This window comes from Phragmites australis, chromosome 8 (genome assembly GCF_958298935.1).
Source record: "Phragmites australis chromosome 8, lpPhrAust1.1, whole genome shotgun sequence".
In the NCBI taxonomy this organism is placed as follows: Eukaryota; Viridiplantae; Streptophyta; class Magnoliopsida; order Poales; family Poaceae; genus Phragmites; species Phragmites australis.
Window position 1 is genome coordinate 1784189 of NC_084928.1, and position 21273 is coordinate 1805461.

The 21273-nt window shown below is 40.1% G+C and overlaps 1 protein-coding gene across 2 annotated transcripts; it reads right to left on the minus strand.

Moving 5' to 3' along the window:
- Positions 1–540: 540 nt before the first annotated feature.
- LOC133926190 (kinesin-like protein KIN-UB) lies at positions 541–10705 on the minus strand. Of its 2 annotated transcripts, none has more exons than XM_062371983.1 (19): positions 10430–10705; positions 8794–8894; positions 8594–8716; positions 7982–8167; positions 7653–7874; positions 7404–7569; positions 7121–7270; positions 6157–6245; positions 5801–6004; positions 5200–5292; positions 4922–5047; positions 4687–4818; positions 3946–4084; positions 3247–3339; positions 2549–2674; positions 2316–2441; positions 1752–1895; positions 1221–1349; positions 541–1143 (listed from the first exon to the last, which is right to left on the minus strand). In XM_062371983.1, exons 1-19 carry the CDS (start codon positions 10635–10637, stop codon positions 983–985), a joined length of 2718 nt encoding a protein of 905 aa, XP_062227967.1. In that variant the 5' UTR covers positions 10638–10705; the 3' UTR covers positions 541–982. The 2 variants fall into 2 exon arrangements, with proteins under 2 accessions (XP_062227967.1, XP_062227966.1); XM_062371982.1 differs by having other exon boundaries at positions 8794–8897.
- Positions 10706–21273: the final 10568 nt, after the last annotated feature.

The following is a 21273-nucleotide window of genomic DNA, read 5'->3' on the forward strand; positions in this document are numbered from 1 at the left end:
CTTTTGCCTGTTGCCTTGATCCAGCGAAGAGGTGCTCGATCCGGCGGAGACGAGCTTAATTTTGGCGACGATGGGTTCGATCCGGCGTCAGCCCGAGGGGGAAGTCGATTTGAGAGAGGTCGAGGTTGGAGCGAAGGGTGCGACAGCGGAGGCTCCAACTCCTTCCAGGATTAGAAAATAGATAGATAGATATAGATACATGCACCGCCGCTTAGTTCAAGAAACTTTTCGATTATTCTCTTCCCAATTCCCTTCCCTATTCCCATTACCTTTCATCTTTAATAGTTTCACTTCGAAGGGAATCGTGAAAAGAAAAGAAAGAAAATCTCGTCTCGAAAGAAATGACCTAATAGTCTAAAGTGAGGATAACCAACTCATACTACTTCAGTGACAACCCACCGCTCGCAAGTAGTCAGTCAACCCAGGTTTTTACATGCTCACTGGTCAGTCACAACCCGTGCCTCGTCAGAATTGACACTGAACTTGATATTCAAGCAGCACAAATTGTCAGTGAGCAACCATGGTAAAAGAAATAGCAGTACCAGTTTTTTTTTTAAAAAAAACATCACTCTTCTACCTTCAAGGCATCAGCTACTGTACAATTAATACAGGTATTAATCATGGCCAAGTGTTCTTAGCTGCAGGCTCTCGCTCACCCAAGCTACGAAAGCACTCCTTTTGGCCTTGATGATATTTTTACAATACACAGGAGGTAATATCTCTCTTGCTAGGATTAGGATGAATGAATTGCTATCAAGAGTTTCAACTGCCCCTCAGTGCAAGGAAAATGAGCTTTCGAGGAGAATAAATGTACAAAACCTTGCCTGTTCTGATAAGTCAGTCTGATGCCCGTGTACGCGTGCGAAAATTGGGTAAATCAAGTGAATATATGCTTGATTACCAGCACTGAGCGCAATGGCAACTCTATTTGCACGAGGAATGTAACTTCATGGCGTGTGAGACCCAGCTGCACTTTCTTTTATCAAAGTTCTATTCGCAATGCTCTCCTCTCTGCTTCAAGAGTGGGGCTGGATGTCACTGTTCGGTATGCTAACATCCTTATATCTTCTCGAGAACAGTTCCTTGAAATCCGGACAAGTTCCCATAGCGCACCTTCATTGATAATGTCCTTTGCATTTACTTCTGCAAAAGAGAGCAAATTAAAACTGTAAGCATAATATTACGTGTGCGAGCGTGAGAGGAAGGAGTGAGAGGGAGACCATGTTGTGCCAAATGGCATAGTGCAAGCTCAATGTGACGCCTAATTGGAGCAGCTTCATTATTGGCATTTTTTACAATCCAAGGAAGTGCTCCGTCATGGATTAATAACGATTTCCCCACCTTATTTCCTGAAAAAAACAAATTATGAACAGAACATCATTTCAGGAATGGGTCAAGTTCAAGACATATACACATAAAACTGATCTCAACAGAGATACATGGGACTGCATTAAGAGATCAAACATGAAGCATGTAATTCTTAAACTTTCATATCAAGCATTCTACTATAGAGAATTGATGAACAGGTAATATCAGATCATTGTATCAAAGGATTGTTACATTAAAATTTCAGTGTCAGTTGTGCATTGATACTTTGATGTTATAAAATGTTTCTCAGCCATTATCAAAACTGGAAAATCTCTTTTAAATGCAATATATGGAATGTGCAATGTGCTCTGCATTCAAACTAAAGTGCATGTGATCACCCTAATAGGGAAAACAAACACACGGTAGAAACATAGATACGTTACCTTGAGTAGCTGCTCTGGATTCACATTTTGCAAAATTTGCAATGCCACGTGCAACTTGAGCAAGGACATCTGGGTGCCCGCACCTAACCATTCCAAGCAATGCTTTAATTCCACCTTCTCCCCTCAACCGTGTTTGCAGTTTGTCTGGTTAAAATAAAAGGTTAGGTCTTGGATATAACCTTGTGGATAGAAATAGATTCCTTCTTTTCATGTTAAAAGAAAATATAGGCTCCTATATGAGTCTTGATTCTTAAAGTTCAGTTATATGACAGAACTTGTGTTAATCTTGCAGGTCATTGACCAAAATGTAGGCCTCGACATTTTTTTCTTATAACAGAACCTAAGAGTTGAGTTATGAATATATCTTAAATTAGATGAAAGCAGCATTTTCTTGGCAGAGTTTGAGGCAGCAAAAAACTTTAGAGTTAGCCAGCAGACACAAACTATTACTGGCTCATCCAAACTCCAAAGTATCAGCTTTCTGAGGTATGTCCTTCAGTATATTAATATCTTAGGGTAGACCAAACTCTTGCACAAGCAAACTAGGAGAAATTTAAGAGTTACCATTGCCACAAAGGTTAGCAATAGCTCCAGCCACCATTCTTAGAGTTTGTGGGTCCTCGGCATCCAGTGCTGTCATTGACAACAAGGTTACACCTCCTTGAGCCATGATAAGATCCTGATTTGTTTCTGCATATGTAAATTATAACAATATGAGACCAATATTCTACCACCAAAAGAAGCTTATTATCAAAGGATCTCTGTCATAAATTATAAAACACTATTTGCTCACTGACCATTCATTGCAAGATTAGCGATTGCTCCAGCTGCTACTCTACGAATTGTCTCATCCTCAGAGCTCCTAAGCAGCATAAGGAGGGAAGTAAGGCCACCTGCTTCTACAATCTTTTCCTGATTTGCCTCTGAAGTACACAAGGTTGAGCGTAGTTAATTGATGATTATGTGAAATTAGCTTTAAAAACGCATGCTGTCAGCTTTTCAAGTAAAATCAAGTAAGAGTAAACTTAAAAAAACTACAGGTTCTTTGGCATATGTATAAAAAAACTACACATTTAAGGGTGTATATAAAGAGTATACAGATATAGCTAAGAATCTTTGATGGAAATTTGTGCAACAATAGTACTGCAGCAGCATGCTTCAAAGGAAAACTTCTAACGTATAACGCCAAAGTTCAGCAGTCCATTGCATGCATCTAGAGAAATACTGTTCTACTCTAATACAAAACATGGTAGGAATAATAATGTCTCATCAGTATGCATCCAGATCCTAAATAGTGTTATGTATCTAGCCATGTATAGCCTAGCATATGAAATGCAGACTCCATACCTAGACATGAAGAGGATGAGTGCTGCTTAAAATTTATATATATGACCAGAAAATATGCTCAGACAGTGCAATTCCATGGAAAAACAAAAAACCAGAAAAGATGAATCTCTCTATCTAGTTAAAACAATTACAAACACGCAGAACTCACCTTCAGCTGCCAGATTTGCGACAACTTTCACTGCATGAACACGAACATCGGGTTCTTCAGATTCAAGCAATGACAATATCTTCTGTAACCCAACTGAAACAGAGCGAGGAAAACTTTGAGAACCATATGTTTTGCAGAGATGTCAGCACTAATCGTTAAGACTGCAAACAAGGCACAGGATGTTTCACAAAATTCTAAACTTTCTTATAATCTACCATCTTCACAATTTTATCTCAATCCCCAACGATTTTACTAGTCTCATTCATCATCTCCATATTTCTATCAATAGCATGTCTACAAGTATCCTGGCATCCAAATACACTATGGAAAGTAGCACAGTTATGTATTTAAAATGCATCACATCAGTTATTTCTCCTAGTAGTACTTAGCTTGTGAGAAAATAGAAAGGGCAGTCTGAGTGCCAGATACCTAAATTGCTAGCACAAGAGAACAGGGACTTTTGCACACCGTTTCTTGTAATCTAAGGAGGTCACTAATCAATATAATTAAGTCTTAACCCTACCAGTAAGTTTTACTTCTACACTAGACAGGTCAAACAGAGCAGAATTTTGGAATTTGGGTATGAATGTGATGGTGGAAGCTGGAAAGTACAAACACCTAAAGTACACGTGAAAATTGGACCATGTGAAATTTAGTGGACTCTAGCTAGAATTCAGTTTTAAAAAAAGGAACAAACACCTTGTTCGAAGAGTTTAGCAATTGGTTGCTTAGGTCCATTGCTCTGCTCTCTGGGTTGTGAACCTCGAGTCTGAGACACCAAAGAATCTAAACCAGGAAATATTTTCTCTGGCCCATCTCCTCTTTCAAGACTCCTTGTCTGAAAGGAAAAAAACGGAATGGAAAAAAGAGGAAACAGCACAGTTATGTTAGGGTAGCATCATAGTGCAAGCCAACAATGGAAATAAGTCTAAAAAGGTGCAGCAGCTCCCTACAGAGAAAAGGAAAAGGAGGAATCTTCATTCCAGGAGCAAAAAACAGAATCAAAAGGGCCAAAAACAAAAAAGATGGCTGACAAGGTTTAATCAGATCTGTGAAAAAAAACAGGCTAGGTCGGAGAAAAGAAGGTAAGTGCAGCAGCATCCAATAGAGATACTACAATTCAACATTAACAGGGCAGAGTGAATGAGAAATATACAGTTTTATTCAATTAAGCTAAGTTGAAACTCTTCTTGCCAAAGAATAGGCCAGCCACTTTATTGTTCATGTTACAATGACATCTGAAACTGTCAGTGTTTAGGTTTGCAATGAACTTCTGAGCTATGCATAATAATCCAAAATGGCAACAACCAGAAATTACATGAATCAATAGATATACCACTATTTAAGTTAATCAAATAAAACCTACTCATTTGATATTACAATCTAGCAATTCAGAACCATCGATAACACACAAACACTAACAGCTGCAGTAACACCTACCTCATCAGCTTCCATACTCATCTGTAATAACTGACTTCTCAAAACACCTATTTCTTCTTCAAGTTTCTCTTTCTCACTAGCTTCAGTGTCTAGCATTTTCCGGAGTTTTACTACCTCAGCTGTAGCTGTAGCCTACAACATGGTAAAAAAAGGAGAGCAAGAGAGAGAAGCTAGTTTGTTATCAGGACATTCAGGCAAGAATCTGTTCACAGAAAAGGCTTTGAGACAACAGTACCTCCAGCTTTTTCCAGTGTGATACTTGATTTTTAAGGTCATTGGCCTCATGTTCGGCAGATTGATGTTGCATTTTCTCATTCTGCAGTAAGTTTACGTCATTTGATGTAGGCTCGGCCTCTTTAATCTACATCACAAAAAAAAAAGATCATAAGGTATCACATTTAGAATTTACATAAAAATGTGATCATAAAATTCTTTCCCATGCCAACGATGAAAAGATAGCATGGGATTTAATTGATCAAATAATCAATTTGTAAAGCTTAATTAAATGTGTACCTGTTTCTTGGGCGATTGTTGATGTACTTTCCACTTCTCCTCCAGTATTTCTATTGAGTCCAAGTATTCCTGGTGGTACTTCATTTTCTCATTCTGCATTCAAAAAGAAAATAGCTAAAAGTAATAACCAATAAATATAGCATCAATCAAGCATGTTAGAGACACAGTAATTAATTAGGAAGCTTTAAGCAGAAGAGATTTACTCCCTATTCTGTTGGGATATATACAGACAATTTGTGAAGTTAGCATATAAAGTTATAAACATTTGAGCCTTCAGGTATTATTATAATTCTACAGAAAGCAACATTGAGGTGGCTTCAAAAAAACAATGACAAGCAAAGGAACAGATATTTCAGCAGAACAATCAATAAAATGATATAAAAACATAACAAAGTTTTTTTGGGGGGAAACAGTAGGGTCTGGCCTACTGATTAAACATACAACAGTTTTGCCAAGCTGAATCAGCATCACGGAAGTTTTACTGGTATGTAGACTGTAACTTATAACGAAAAGTAGCACCAATATACAAGACAAAAATGGAAGGGCTAATTAATATATACAAAATAGTAAGATGTATAGAATATAATGACAGAAAGCAAACCTCTAGAGCAATTTTGCACTCTCTTTCAGCCTCAGCAATGCGATATTGAGCTTCTGCTCTTATTCTCTCAACTTCATCATCAAAATATTTCTGTTGCCTTTCATTTTCTGCGATTAACTTATTCAATTCAACATCAAGTCTCCTACATAAGCTTTTGTAATCAAACTCTTCCTTCAATTTCACCATATTCTCAACTTTCATTGCCTAGACATGAAACAAAGCACACATTAATCACTCCATTAATGAAACAGCTTGCAATTAGTTTCACCAGTTCCACGAAATCAGATATTATCACTACCTCACACCTTGAAGATGAAAGAAACTAAAACTGTTAAATGTATCTATGTAAAACGCACTCTTTGTCCAAACATTATTGTACTTGTAGTTTCTCCCCGGTGTCTTGGAGATGGACCAATTGTCACAACCAACGATGTTCTTGCAGTGCCTATGAAATTTAACAGCAGGTTGACCTTGATCAGAGCAAATAATAGTGACAGGCAACAAGATGTCTGCCATTTTCACTTTACATGATGCCTCAATAATTTGTCATTGTCAAATTTCAGGAGAATAATGACCAAGCAAAGGATTTTTACATGCTATTTTCGAAATCGTCCTGGCATGGTTCTTTTGGTACTAGACTAGTAGGATGAAGTATTTTACATTATTCCTTTTCTAAGAATTACATTTTAACTACACTGCTGATACTAGGGTATAATATTCTATGTATCATGTTGTATTGCATGAATATATGGTTGATAAAAGTTAAATCACTGGCATGTGCCTTCTTTCTACACATTTTTTTTGTGAAAGATTGGAAATTAATTTATCGGATACCGTGACACGGCATTCATGCCTGCATTTCAGTATGTTGATACCGAAATGAACACTGCAATGTTGTGCATGTCTTAAATAGGCAACGACAAATATTCCAATGTAGTACACAACTAAGGCATAACCATCCAACTGGGTGATAGCATGGAATGCAGCCAAGATAAATTTAAGGTGTGTCAGCATATATTTTTACTTACTTTGCAGGTTCAATTGTTCTTTTAGAATTCTTTTCAGTTGCACTTCTATCAGAGAGTGTTTTTATGCACTGGTCTTTTTTACTTCTTTTTTTACTTTGGGATGTGTGCATCTGAGTTATGAAAATTGTTCTTTTAGAATAAACATGACGGAAAAAGGCACTGATGCTCTTTAGAATTGATCATAAATATACTGTCATTGTTCATTATAAGTATTAACCCATTGATTCTCGCTGATTTCATACGTGCAATAAACACTCTCTGATAGAAGTATAAATTGCATAACACATCTTACCTCCAAATGAATCTTTAAGCAATCTCGTAAGCTTTGAATCACGAACAGGTACATGAGGACTGTTTTCAGCAAGTGCATTGATGCACTTCCCAAGTGCACTTAAGGACAAGTTGATAGACTTTGCCTCTTCTAATGTATGACCCTCACTTCCTGCAAATAGTTAGTTTAAATTATAGGGTTGCAAATTACAACAGACAATTATATGAACAAATACATGGACATGCAACTGATAAATGAGAACAGATGTAGCAAGATAAAGTATCATTAAGAAAAGAAGGCTCGCCTGACTTGTCTATTCGCTCTGATCCAGCCAAGTCAACAACTACAAGCTTACTTTTCCTAACAATAGGTGGTCGGAAAGACCCCATCATGGAAGATGAATGCCCATTTTCACCAGACATGCTGATATCCATTTCATTCCTACCTTTTACAGCCCTTCTGACATTTACCTTCACAAAAGATATCACGATATTATTTGCTGCAATCATAATGGTGTACTGATAGGTAGCAAACTCAAGGAACATAACCTTACCATGAGGATCGCGTGACTACGAGATGACTCTGTGTTTAACTTTGTGTTTGCAGCAATGCGATGGGCCTCACCAACCCTTAGAAGGTCCACAAAGCTCTTTTGATCTCTAACTTCAACTATTGTGGCTCCAGGCAATGAAACATCTCCAGTCCTTGGGTCTTCTACAATGGCTATATTGTCATTTACGGGATCAAGTAGGTCTTGTATCATTTCCATGTACAACTGCAACAACCATCGCAATTTACATTGGAACATCAACACAGATGTGAAAGGCAGAAGTTTAAATAAGAGAAAATAGATACAATAGCAAGAGGCCCGGCATCCCAAACCTGTAAATATGATACTGACACAGAATCAGTCTCAGGTGTTATATCTGCTAGAATATCCTCCATTGCACGAACCATGATTCCCCGAGCAGCAGTATCTTCTCCACCAAGTCTTCCCAGTGTAAAAGTCTTCCCAGTACCAGTCTGCCCATATGCCATAACTGTTCCATTATATCCCTCCAGAACACTCTGCAAAACACAGAGAATACTACATTGGTACAGGCATTGTTAACAAAGCAAAAACATTACAGTAATCAAACTAACAGCATGGCCAGAACAAAATATTTCAGGGGCTGAACAGTTCCATCATTCTTTCTAGTCAACTATGAACTATGAAAGATATAATACATTTAAACACAGATCCTAGGCAATTTCGAAATTCCATCCATGTCCGAAAACCTCACCATGAAGCAATTTGCAATGCTATGTGTACTCACAAAAAAAAAGGGGTACAAAAAGCTTAGCAGAACGCAATATGCAAATCTGTGCAGCTTCATATATAATTTTCACTAAAAAGATTTGTATAACCTATTATGAGTACCTTGAAATGCAAAAGGAAGATAACACAGAAAGGTTTACTCCAAATGTTACGAGAAAAGTTTGAGCTTTGTGTACCTCCACAACTGGTTTCGCAACAACTTCATACACTCGCTTTTGTGAAGAAAACTCTGTGAGCACTTCATCGAATTGATATGTTTCTGACTCCCAATTGTTTTTGCGAAGCTTTAACCTTTTGAGCTTCATTTCAAATTTTCATCAAGTGAGACAATTTTTTATTTTTTTTTTTGCATAGAATGTTAAAGAGTAAGCCAAACCTCTGGCTGAAGTTCAACACAATCACCGAAATCCGCATCTGCCGCCAACTCTTCTGCATTCCTGGGCCTGAGCCTTACAGCAACTCTTACTCTACTACAAACTGCTGGGAATAGGGAGGAATAAGATTCTTCAGTCCACAAAAAATATAGATATTCCAGGTCAAATCAACATTGCCAGAAAACAAAACGAGCACAAAGAATGCTTCACATTTTCACCATAAGACGTAATGTCAACCAATAAATTAATTCTTATTTCTCATGTATTTGGAACAATCATGTCAGGCAACATTCGTGCACAGAATACAGTAAAAAAAGCTAGCAGAGGTATTATGGACCAACCATAACAGACAATTTGTATGCCCAGCGTGCAGTAAGAACAAAAATCTAAGAAATGAAGCATCTAGTCTACTCAATAGAAGAATTACTTGGAATGATAATGTCACAGCATACGGTAAAACAATATAGCAGAAGAGACATTATAATTTCCTACTCAATAGAAAAATTAAAATCATCATTGCAACCAAGTAATTCTTCTGAAACATCAACTACCATGAAGCAGCTTTCCATAGCGTATTTTTCCAGGCAGGGTAATAGAGTTGACTACTTAACCTGCCATGCACGGTCTCACAGGCATGACAAAATAATAGCACACAAGAGAACGACCAGATATACTAGAACAGGAACATCAAAATGGGGCACAGAAGTTTCAAAAGCTAACATGGGAGGATGTTTAAACCAAAACTAAAAATCGAGTTGTTTTCAGCATACACTTCACATTAGAGCGTTAGAAATTCATTGGGACTGCAAAAATTACACACAGTAGGACTAAGAAAGTGTTACTGCTACTGCTGTCATATGGATTTCGGACAATCTCTTACACGAAGGACTGAACATCTCAATTTAAATTATAATTATACAGATAGTAAGATTCACTACTGTGTCATCATTTGCAAGGCAGCTAACCACGAGATGCATACACAAATAGCACAAAGACGCTTTTTGATCTCAAAAAAGAAAAGAAGATGCATTTACCAACTAATGCTCTTCATTATGCTCTGCAGCTGTGTCAATTTTGCAGAATAATATGAGATGGTTGGTGGTGGTTGGGTGCCGGGGGTGCATGGTCATCACGACAATGCAACAAAAAAGGGCATGAATCACCCGACCCTGTCGCAACTAAAACAATAGGCTCTCCCGTGTCAACCAAACCCCCATTCCAATCTGACAAACTCAAGCGTTAGCTGAACAATCACATCCACCGAATGAAACGCACTACTGCAGTTTCGAAATGGTGCAGTTGCTCCGCAGATACGTTACACAATTAAATCCGCGGAACCCCAGCACTGAGCAAGCAAGCCCAAAATATGAAGAGATTCGCCGAACCGATCGCACTATCACACTACACGACCAGTAAAAATGGTGGGAGTAATTTGCAGCTGCATTGCATGCTAGCATCAACGAGTAAAACCTCTCCAAAATCGTACGAGATCAAGCAGCGGATTCAGCAGCAACCGAGCAAGCGAAGTTAACCGAATGCAGATCAGTCCAGTTCCACCGAATCCCCAAACCCCACAGAACCAAATCCAAATCCGGATCCCACCTCCCGCGACCGAAGCCAAATCAAAGCCAAACCCACCTCCAGATTCCGACGACGCGCGTCCGCCCGCCGCGGGCAGCGGGCCGGAGCTCGTCCGCCGGTACGCGCCCGCGGTCCCCGAGGAGAGGCGCGGCTTCCCCGCCGCCGACTTGGGCGTCGCGCCGGTGCTATGCCGGTCCAGCTTCGCGCTCATCCTGGACCCTACCCCGCCGCCCCCATTCCTCACCCCGCTCACCATATGGGACATGGCTCTCACTACCACACGAGCCTCGTGCAGCGAGAGGAGAGAGAGAGGGCAAGATCACGAGAGGGAGGTGAGGGGAGAGGGAACCGAACGACGAGGAATAAATGCGGGGAGGAAAGGGGCGCCGCGGAGCCCACCGACAGCGACAGAGGAGAACGGCCGGCGAGTTGGTGGGCAGGGGGATGATGAGATTTTTTAAATAATAATATTGTATTAAAAATTGAAAAATATAGTTCAAATGAAAAATTTACAAATATAGATTCCAAATTTGTGTCGTAATTGAAGTGTCGATACCTCATTTAGCACTATAGGCGAGGACTATCTATAGCCCATCTTTAATCCATTGTAGAATGAGATATGTCGGTGCACACGAAATGCCACCATATCATATTAGCTCTTGTGTGCCGATAAGCCCTCGTCTCGCATCTATTTGTATGTCAAATGGGACTTTAAGTGCCGATTAGCCACCTATTGGTAATCAAAATACCGACTAATCATCTATATCTATAATTTTTTATTTTAAATTATAATTTTACAATTTTTCAATAGCATAATACTATTTAAAAAAATTCGGAGGAAGAAGGCGGAGGCGCCGGAAAAGGGCGTGGTGTGGGAGCGCAGCCTTCAGCTCCGTCGTGTCGCGAGCTGTGTCTGCGGTTCCTCCGTCTCCGCTCTGCCCCAGTCACTTCACCGTGGGCCACCAACATTTTTGGGGCCCACAAGGCAGTAAGTGGGTGGGTGGTTTCGATAACGTGCGAGGCTGTTCCGCGCTGCTGCCGAGGCATGTACCCGCGTAGTGGGACCACCGAGGAGTGGGACCCGTGGGATTTGAATTTGGTTAGATGCGTTTGGGTTTGGGAAAAACAGGTGTCAAAAGCTGTGACAATTGTTCTTGTTTGGGCCCTTTTCACTCTGGGATTTGATCAGTTAAATTTAATTTCGACCTGGATCTTGTCGATTCAGTGGAGGGAAAATGGTTCAAAAATTGGTGCAGCTTTTGAGATCATTTGCGGTTGTTCTTAGCTTTCTTGAGAAAAAATGTGGTTGTTATTAGATTATTGGATTAGCTCAATCATCAGCTGATAGATAGAGCCTGTTAGATGGAGCTCAAAATCACCAGTTGATAGATGGAGCTCAAAATCAAAATCATCACCTGTTAGAATAGCTTGAGATTTGTATTTTTCAGCTTATGTTTCCTATGCAATCCTATCATCCAATGATGTATGCTGACCATTTTTCCTTTCTTGAATATGCGGCAAAACTGCACGTCATTTGTTCATAGAAGAAATGAGTGAAATTATAACAACACGGACTAGAGTGTCTTGACACTTATGTAGTTTGGTGTTTCATAGATTGTACTCTCTCAGTTTTAAAATAGTATGTGTATTTCTTTTAATCTTGGTCTTTAAAGTTGGGTTTGGAAAAGATATGTGTCAAAAACCATGACAACTGTTGCCTTTTTTGTCCCTTTTCACTCTGGGTTTTGATCAGTTAAATTTGTAATTTTGACCTGGATCTTGTCGATTCAGTGGAGGGAAAATGGTTCAAAAATCGGTGCAGCTTTTGAGACCCTTTGCAGTTGTTCTTAGCTTTCTTGAAAAAAAATGTGGTTATTCTCAGATTATTGGATTAGCTAAAAATCATCGGTTGATAGACGGAGTGTCACCTGTTAGAATAGCCTGAGCTTTGTATTTTTCAGCCTACCTATTTCCTATGCAATCCTATCAATCAATTATGCATGCTGATTTTTTTTTTCAAATATGAAGCAAAATTGCGCGTCATTTATTAACGGCAGATGCTATTTTATCAATCACGTGTTTTTTACTTATTTTCAAGCACGTACATCCAACGGCTCACTACCATCTTCAACCTTCGTCTGTCTTCCGTCCTCGCTCCCTCGTCTCCCACCTTCGTTCATCCATCTCTGATGATGTTCCTGCCACCAGATCCGTCGATGTCGTTTGTCGTCATGCTAACCCGACGTCCTTACCTCCCCCGCCCTAGCATTGATCCACTGGTCATCCTTTGTCGCCCGTCGGGTCGGCTTGCTTCTCCAGACATCCCTTTTGGGAAGCACACCAATGACCCTAAAAATCTGCTCTTGAACCTTAAACCTCGCTGGCTATGGCGTATGCGGTGGCAGCCGTCACCTAATTGTCGCTTCTAAATTTTAGACACCTAAATTTTAGAAAGCGTGTTTATTAATACAAGAAACGAGTGAGATTACAACGATGCGGAGTGTCTTGACACTCACTCACGCAACACGGTGGTTCATGGACTGTACTTACCGGCCACAGTGACTACCAACACAACACAGAAAGCTAAGCGGATTATTCAGAGTGCAAACAACCAAGTGCCGATGCGCCGGCCAAAATCCAGAGATCAACGTCGTGCTTTATTTTTTCAAGTAGCTGGTGGACCTGTGCCAAGCGCCTGCTGAAGACCCAAGGCGGTATGCTGCTGACCTTGACGAAAGAAAATAGCGTGATCGCGTCTCAATCGATGATTCATTCAAAAAGTGTATAGAACAAGTTAAATCCATCTGGTGGCATGTTTCCATCGATCTACCAGTTTCATTGGGGAGTTCACAAGCAATAATTCATATTGGATTTTTCTTTTTCTTTTTGGTTCGTTCAGAAATCAGAACCCTGAATTTTATTTCGTCCAGGGGTACTTCAAATATACCTTCATTATTATCTTTTGTGAGAAGCAAAATAAGAGATAGCTCTGGGTAATATTGATTTCCTATTGCTGTAGCTTACATAGAAAAGCTGTCTCCATGTATCACTGCATCAAACTGGGGGGAAATTTGGAGCAAGAAACGCAGGTAGTCTTGAGCTCGGAATTGCCCTTGCTTGGCTTGCAATGCAGTTTGAGCTGTGAAAACTGAAAACATACCACTCGTACTATTGTCACACAAAATGAGTATGACAGGTTTCTCCCTTCAGTTGGTGCAACTTACACCACCTGACCTTATTTTGTCTGGGGAAAGAGAGGATCTTTAAATGCTGAACACAACAATACGGCCTGGAATGCGAGATGTTTTTTCTGAATCCTACACTTTTCCTGCAAAATTGAACTGATTCATGTGAAGTTCATGTGCGATTTCTGTGAAATTCCTGCGTTTCAAAGGAGCCTTACATCTCTTTCAGTTCTCAGAAAAGGAGTGAAAAAAACAGTTCATCCGTTTCGCCTTTGAGTTCGTCGGTCTCTTTAATTAAACCTTTTGATTTGTGCTTACCGTGCACATCATTCTGTCTCTTCCCATCAAGATCATGGTTTCTGTAAAGTGCTAAATTAAAGAACCTAAGGACTAGGTTCTATTGCCATTCTACACATCTACTCCTATGTGCGGTTTGGCCTCGCTTGAAGGCAAAAACTACTTCTCTCTGTCATTCAAAAAGAAAATGAGAACACTGAAGGAAAGACATCCCCCGGTGTTTCAGTAAGTTGGGTGTGATCCTTGAACCCCGGGTGGTCTGAGTGAGTTCCTTGTTCCTTAACCACTAGACTCGCGTGAGGACCACCTCTCTGACCATTCACAATTCATTGTATACTCAAAATGCAAACGTTGGAGCAATGCTTTGTAAGCAAGGGTACATTCTGAAAAAATGTCTGGTTGCAATATCAGTTGCATTACTTCAGCAGCTTTTGCAACCCATTTTTAGCTGAGTTCGTGAGTAGTATTCATGACAGCAGATTGAGCTGGTGTACTTGTGGTGGTTGGGAAGGAAGGCGAAAAGGAAGAAGAACACCTGGTTGCTTTCTTGTCATGGACGAATTATTCCAAATTTTCTCTGCAAGTTAAAGAATCATGATTTTCCCTAGAAGGCGTAGGCAGATAATCTCAAGCAATGATGGATTTAATTTGTCCTAACTTTATATGCTGGTGCTACAATACCATTAGCGCATGACGAAAAACTCGAAACTCGTAAGTTAGCTCGGCTCGTTCCAAAATCTAACGAGTAAGTCAGAGTTTTAGTTCGCTTTGATAACGAGCCAGCTCACAAGCAGCTCGTGAGCCAAACGAGTTAGGACCATCGTCTGTATCATATCGCTCTTTTTCACTGTGATCATCAATTTGCTCATTGGTCATCTTCATCTTCGATAGAGAGGCTACTCTTCAGCCTAGCTCCTCGTTTCGATGCAATTCTAATCTTTTTTTCTTCTCCTATCGGTTATTCCTTCAGGCTTTGCATGTATAGACGGATGTGTGAAGAACGTTATTTCATATATTTTTTATAAATATTTTGTTTTAGTAGCAGAACACATATATGTGAATTTGTTTGCTGTATGTGGGTTTGAAAAATATTCAGAAGAGATTCAGCTTACAACAATTATACCTCTGATTAAATTATGCAAAAAAGTATTATACTTGTAGATGTCATTGATATTATTGTATGGTTTTATCGAAGTATTTTCAGTGGATGTTTATATTCTTTTCATTCTAGTAACGAGTTACTCACTTAAAAAAATAACGAATTGCTTGCGAGCCAAACGAGCCGAGCTACTTTTTCTATTTATTATATTAAACGAGCCAAATGAACCGAGCTCAAACAAGCCGAGCACAAACAAAACGAGCTGGTTCGTTATCCAGCCCTAACCATTACTCTGACAGCTTCCAAAGCTCCAAGTCCATCTGATCAGAGTGGCCTGCATGAAACAAGACAACAACTGTTCTCAGGCTATCTCACTAAAACCAGGAAAACCGCATTCCTCTTTCAAACTTTTAACAAGCTTAGTTTAACAACGACGAATTCTCAGGAGTCAGCCCATTCAGGCTCTTCCCATTTGCAGCATATTAAGTGTCTCATGTCTGAAATATTCAGCGTATCGTGTCTGTACTTTCAGTCACCAGCAGCAGCATTGTCTGTCCATATACGCACCGCAGATTGTTCGTCTCTCTTTGGATTCTTGCTGGCTCATTGCTGGATGCTGATAACATGTCGTTTACTATGTAGGATTGACGCGATCTGGTCTGTCCTAATAGGATCGATCCATCTGAGCTTCTGTTTAAAATTGGTAGTGCCGGAGTGCTGAAACTGTCTTGAATAATTTCTAACAGACCAGACATGTACTCTGTCAGTTGTGATCAGGACTGACTCTCATGGCTCATGTTGGGTATGTAAGTTGGGCAACACATCAGAACAAAAAAGATGGCATAATTAGCAGGAGAGGTGCTTATGACTGATCATGAACGGCAGTCGCAAGATCTCGTGGAATCCAAGGAGAAATGCTTTTGCAGAGAGAATAAAACACACTCCCTCACGTACACGCGCACGGTCGGATCCGGAAAAGGCGTCAGATCGAGCAACTGGCTGATCTACCTGTACAAAAATAAATTATGTGTTGCATAAAGAAAGAAAGAAAGAACTGTCCCATGAATTCATGACCAAGTTTCATCTGAATGAATATTGGTGTGTGTGTCTGTGCATGTACTTGAGTTGGACACATGAGGAGGGAGAGGATGGGAGGGACCAACCAGCAGCAACTGCTAGGGATTTTAATTTCGTTTTATAATTTTTTTATTCATCGGTGAAAATATCGAAATTCGTTGTGGATTCCATATGTCAATAAAAGAAAATTGCAGAATTAAATATATCATTCTTCTCTAAAATTCGCAAAATTCGCAAAATTTCACCGAAATTCTAGCGAATTTTTAATCCCTGGCTGCCGCAACAGCACGACATCAAACAATGGTAGATACTTACTAGATAGATCAGGAGACACGAAAGGATACCAGATACCCGGTCTCTTGAGTTGACACGTGAAGCTGCATAAACAACAGCCACGATGCATGTGGGCTTCTCTGCAGCTAGGACCGACAGATAGCTACATCCATGAGCATGACATTCCCTGGCTGCCTGATGCAGGTCCTCTAATCTGTAGAAGAGTGTAGCGGCAATAAGAGACCCATAACCATCTCCAGTTCGATCTCCATTGCAAGATCTGATTGATGATAGTTATAGGCAGATCAGATCGGATACCATGGTCCACCGCCACCGGGACAAGAACGCCTCAAAGCATTATTCACGCTAGTTCTCCCATGGAGCGTGTTTGGAGAGCGGAGAATGGTTTAAAAACGGACGTTCTAGATCCAGTTTAGATTTGAATGAAATACAGAAAGGATAAGATGAAGCGGCTCTCTGAATTTCAAGCTGTCTCTGAAGGAAAAGGGACCCTGAAGTCTTGAAATGCTCCCCTTTTTTTACCAAAACAGGATAATCTCTGTCAAGTGGGTAATTTGGTTTCTGATTTCTGCATGAAATCAAGAGAATTATTTCTGTTTTTTATTAGCAGGAGAATAACTCAAAATGATGTTTCTCACTAAAATCACTTCTTTCACCTACCATCTTTAAGAATCCAAATCTACTAAACTAGTAAAACGGTTGAACAAATTAATTCTAATTCATCGTAGAGATATTTACATATAGAAATCAAATCTAAAGTGTTTGTAGAAGAATCCGGTGCCTTAATGCGCGTGCCTGAAGTTGAACTGTTCTAGTGCAGGTACGTAGCTGCTGCTACGACGGCAGAGCCACTACGCGCCATCGATTGATTATTAAACCAATTGTGAAGCTCACGTCGTTTTCAAATCCTTCATTCGAGCTGTGCCCTACGCTGTTGCGTGAGATCTCAATTCAACTGCTGAAGCAACGCCCTCATGTTGTGTGGAGCATGGCATGTCGGGACGGCGCGGCGTAGCGCAGGCACTGTAAGACTCTGAACCTAGATCTCAATTAAACTTTGTATATAAATATTAAGATTTAGAGTATAAAAAATTTGCAAACTATATAGTATATTATAAATCTGATCCAACAGTAAAAAAACACAGCGCAAAGTAAAGATCCATAGCCACAAGCAACTAGAAAGCGAACACAATTTTTACGACTACTCTTCATCTTTGCCTGCACCTTTGACGAAGTCAGCATCGGTTTTCTCATCTGAATGATAGCAAAAGTGAGTACGAAAGATACTCAGTAAACCATATACTATTTTAAAATGTTGATAGATGTATAAAATGGTAATTCAAGGATGAAGATTTATGATTTTAGTTAGTACAAAATAGTTTTATATAGGTATTTTATTGTATCATCTACTATTAAACTTAAAATAGTTCAGAAACAAGATAATAAGCTATATTTATGGGGTTTTCAGTCCTAGGAGGGGCTACATATCGCCCCACAGTCCCTAGCAGCACATCAGGTGTACCTCTACTACCATATAACTTCTGACAGATTAAGCATCATACATACATCTAATCCACACACTCATTCATCAAGACACACGCACTTGGAGACTAGTCAAAACGGTTACTATTGTCGCATATCCATGACCTTAGGTATGGCTATTCAAATAGTTTTACACTTTGCAGAGATTGTACATTGTATCCATGCGATATGTTTAGCCTCCAAATCGTTACAAGCGGTGGAGCGAACCATATTGAGACACTTCAATCATCTTTCCTGCCGAGATTTTCTACAAGATATCCCAAGTACTAGAGGACTTATACTGAATATCAGTCCCCTTTTAAAGCTATTGGCCGGTTCTCAAAACATTCAAACATAGGGACAGATGGTCACTTGATTCATCGTTGCTCCCCAGCCTGCTAATATGATGCCCAAGCCAGTCCGTTGAAAAAAAAGTCAAGTCATATCCATACATGACGCATAGTTGTACGGGGGTGGCTAAACATGACAGCATAATGACTCGGCTCTTAAGCAGTCGAGCCAGGCATCTTCATTGGCTATGAATACCACCAGGTAACTCACGACATTAATAATTTCATAACCATCAAGGATTCATGGTATATGAGTTAACATTGATAATAGTAAATTGTTATCTCCGAAGATATGTATTTTAAAAGCGACATCTCCAATGAGACATATTCAATCCCATGCATGCTAGATATTAAGGCGTTGTCTAACATTAATATAGATAACAACAAATAAATACTATGGTGATATATAGTCTGGATAATGATATTTAAGGCATAACAAGTGTTTAAAAGGAGAAACTAACATAAGTAGTTTGTAAAAGTACAATACATAGCACATACGATAATAAGTCAAGTTTTAGCTAATCATGCGGATTATCTGAAAGCATGGGTTCAATACGATCAAGAAAATAAGACATGCCTTTTCCAAAGTTTTCTTCAAGATCTTGGTTGTAGTCAGGACCCTCCTCACTTCTAACGCTTCCCGTGCATCACTCATAAAATTCTGAAAGTTCTGCAATTGTGACTACGACCATTAATAGATTATACTAAGGAAAAAATCAATAACACTAAATGGAAAGCCAAATAAGGTCTAATGGACATCACATTGTGATGAATAGATAGATCTCGAATTTAAATAAATTTTGGCGAAAGAATCTCCAAAATCGAAGCCAAAACAGAGAAGTTATGACTCCCCGGAAATTTAATCTAAACTTAGATAGGAAAAATACAAAATTGCACTATTATATGTGGGACCCGTTGAACAGTAATCAGGGCTTATATGAACAGTACTCGGTTGGGCTGAAATGGCCTTGGATTGTGTCTAGTCTGGGCTTGGATGGGCCAGGCCGAGCTGCATACTACTGGGCTTTATAGTGCCTGGCTCGCTCGGGTTTGGACTGTTGATTTTGTGGGCTGTGGCGTTGGGCCGAACCACTGGGGTGAGGCCCGTGGTGGCTGGGATGGCCTAGTAGGGCAGCGGCTCGTGGGCCGAGCCGCAACCTGCTCGACTGAGCTGCGTGACTGGGCTAAGAGCCTTTGCACCAAGGAATCTCACTTTGGTAACACTCATCTGTGAGAGAAGGGATTACAAGAGACTCACACCGAGTGATGTACTTAGAAGAATTCTTACTCATGAGCTCATGGATGAGGAAGTAATGAAGTCAAGAACCTTATCAAGCAAAACTCAAACTCTAAGAATAAAAAAGTAGCATTGAAAGCAAGCAAGAGTAAGCAAGATGAAGAATTGAGCTTAAGTGAAGAAGAGAACTCCAATTATGAAGAAATTGTTTTCTTTATAAGGAAGTTCAAAAAATTCATGAAGAAGAGCGACTATAACAAGTACAAGAGAAACAAATAAAAAAAAAGATTATCTAAGAGAGCTTGCTATGAGTGTGGCGAAGTTGACCATTTCATCGTCGAGTGTCATAACAAGAAGAAGAACAAAGACAAGGAAGAAAAGACGAACCAACCTTACAAGAAAGACATGTACAAGATCCACAAAAAGGTCTATTAGGGTCAAAGTCACATCGATGAGAAATGAGACTACAACTCTGACTCCGATATGAAGGAGTCACTACTATCACCATCCGCTCCTCGATACCGACAAAGTCACTCTTCAGTGACACGAGCGACAACGACGACATTCCCAAGTGTCTCATGGTAAAAATGCGCAAGGTAAAAATACAACCCAAACTTCTAGATAGCGATAGTGATAGTGGTTATGAATTTTTACTTAAAGGTCTAAGTAAAAATATCATGTCTAAAAAATGAAAGAGCAAATGAAAATAATATAGAGTCATGAGGAGATTTTCACGAATCAAGAGAACTTGCTCATCCTTAAAAAAGGAGAGAAAACTTGAACCCGAGGAGCTCCTTAATAAAAAGAAAGAGAAAATTGAGAAATTAATAAAAAATCTTGATTTGACCAATATTTCAATTGCTAGTCTAGAGGGTAGCAATGCCACATTTCAAGAGAATCTTAATTGTTTGGATAAAACTCATAAAGCTCTTGGTGCAATTTGATGTCTTTAAGAATAACATCTCTTCCTCTAATGATGCAACATCGCTCTCTAATGCATCCACTAGTCAAGGTTGCTCTCTTTGCTATAATATTAATATAAATGCTTATGCTACTAATCATCAATCCTTACAAGCATTATAAAAGAAAAATGAGAGGCTAAGTGTCTTGGTTAAGTACGAGTGCTTGAAGGCATATAAATCCAAGAATACCTGATACAAGACCATTGAGACAAAGGACAACAAGCAAAAGAGAGGGCGAAGCGACGCCCACCTTATTTCCCATGGCTCGACTTGAGGCGGTGCCGGGCTCGTGACGTCGTGCGATCGTCAACGAGTAGAGCGATGGTGAGGTGGCGAAGCGACGCCCACCTCATTTCCCGTGGCATGGACACACTTCGCCATCCATGCATGTGCGCACGCACGAAAGTTGCACGGCTACATGCACATGGGCAGCGTGCTATGAGGGTACAGAGAGAAGAGAGAGAGCGAGAGAACGGGGGGTGTCGCGATGATTTTTCACGAGGAGGGAAGAGGCGGTTGTTGCAGTGACAAGTGGTGCGTCGCGGCACCGCGCTGGTGGAGAGGGAGATGGAGGCGCGGGTGGGCGACCGCGGGATGAGCGGCATGTGTACGGCCAAGCTCGCGCGCAGGCGGGCAGGCCGGCGCACGTGCGAGTTGGCCAGAGGGGCGCGCTTACTGGGCTGAGCGTGGGATGAGGAAGGGGAAGGGAGCCGGGCTGGCTAGGCCACACAAGAGTGAAGGAGAGGAGAAACCGGCCCAAAAAGATAAATAAATTAGGCTCGGGGTGAAAAAGAGAAAAGGAAATGGAAAAATATTTTTAGAATAAATTCAAATGAGGAATTTGAATTTGGATTATCATCGATTCAATTTGGAATATTT

What these genes read in the sequence shown, in the direction of transcription:
- LOC133926190 (XM_062371982.1), bottom strand. Translation starts at nt 10,637, where the DNA reads ATGTCCCATATGGTGAGCGGGGTGAGGAATGGGGGCGGCGGGGTAGGG. An exon ending in AGAGCGAATAGACAAGTCAG is followed by an intron (nt 7,271 to 7,403) that starts GCGAGCCTTCTT and finishes AACTATTTGCAG; the next exon opens with GAAGTGAGGGTCATACATTA. An exon ending in TGCTAACCTTTGTGGCAATG is followed by an intron (nt 1,896 to 2,315) that starts GTAACTCTTAAA and finishes TATTTTAACCAG; the next exon opens with ACAAACTGCAAACACGGTTG.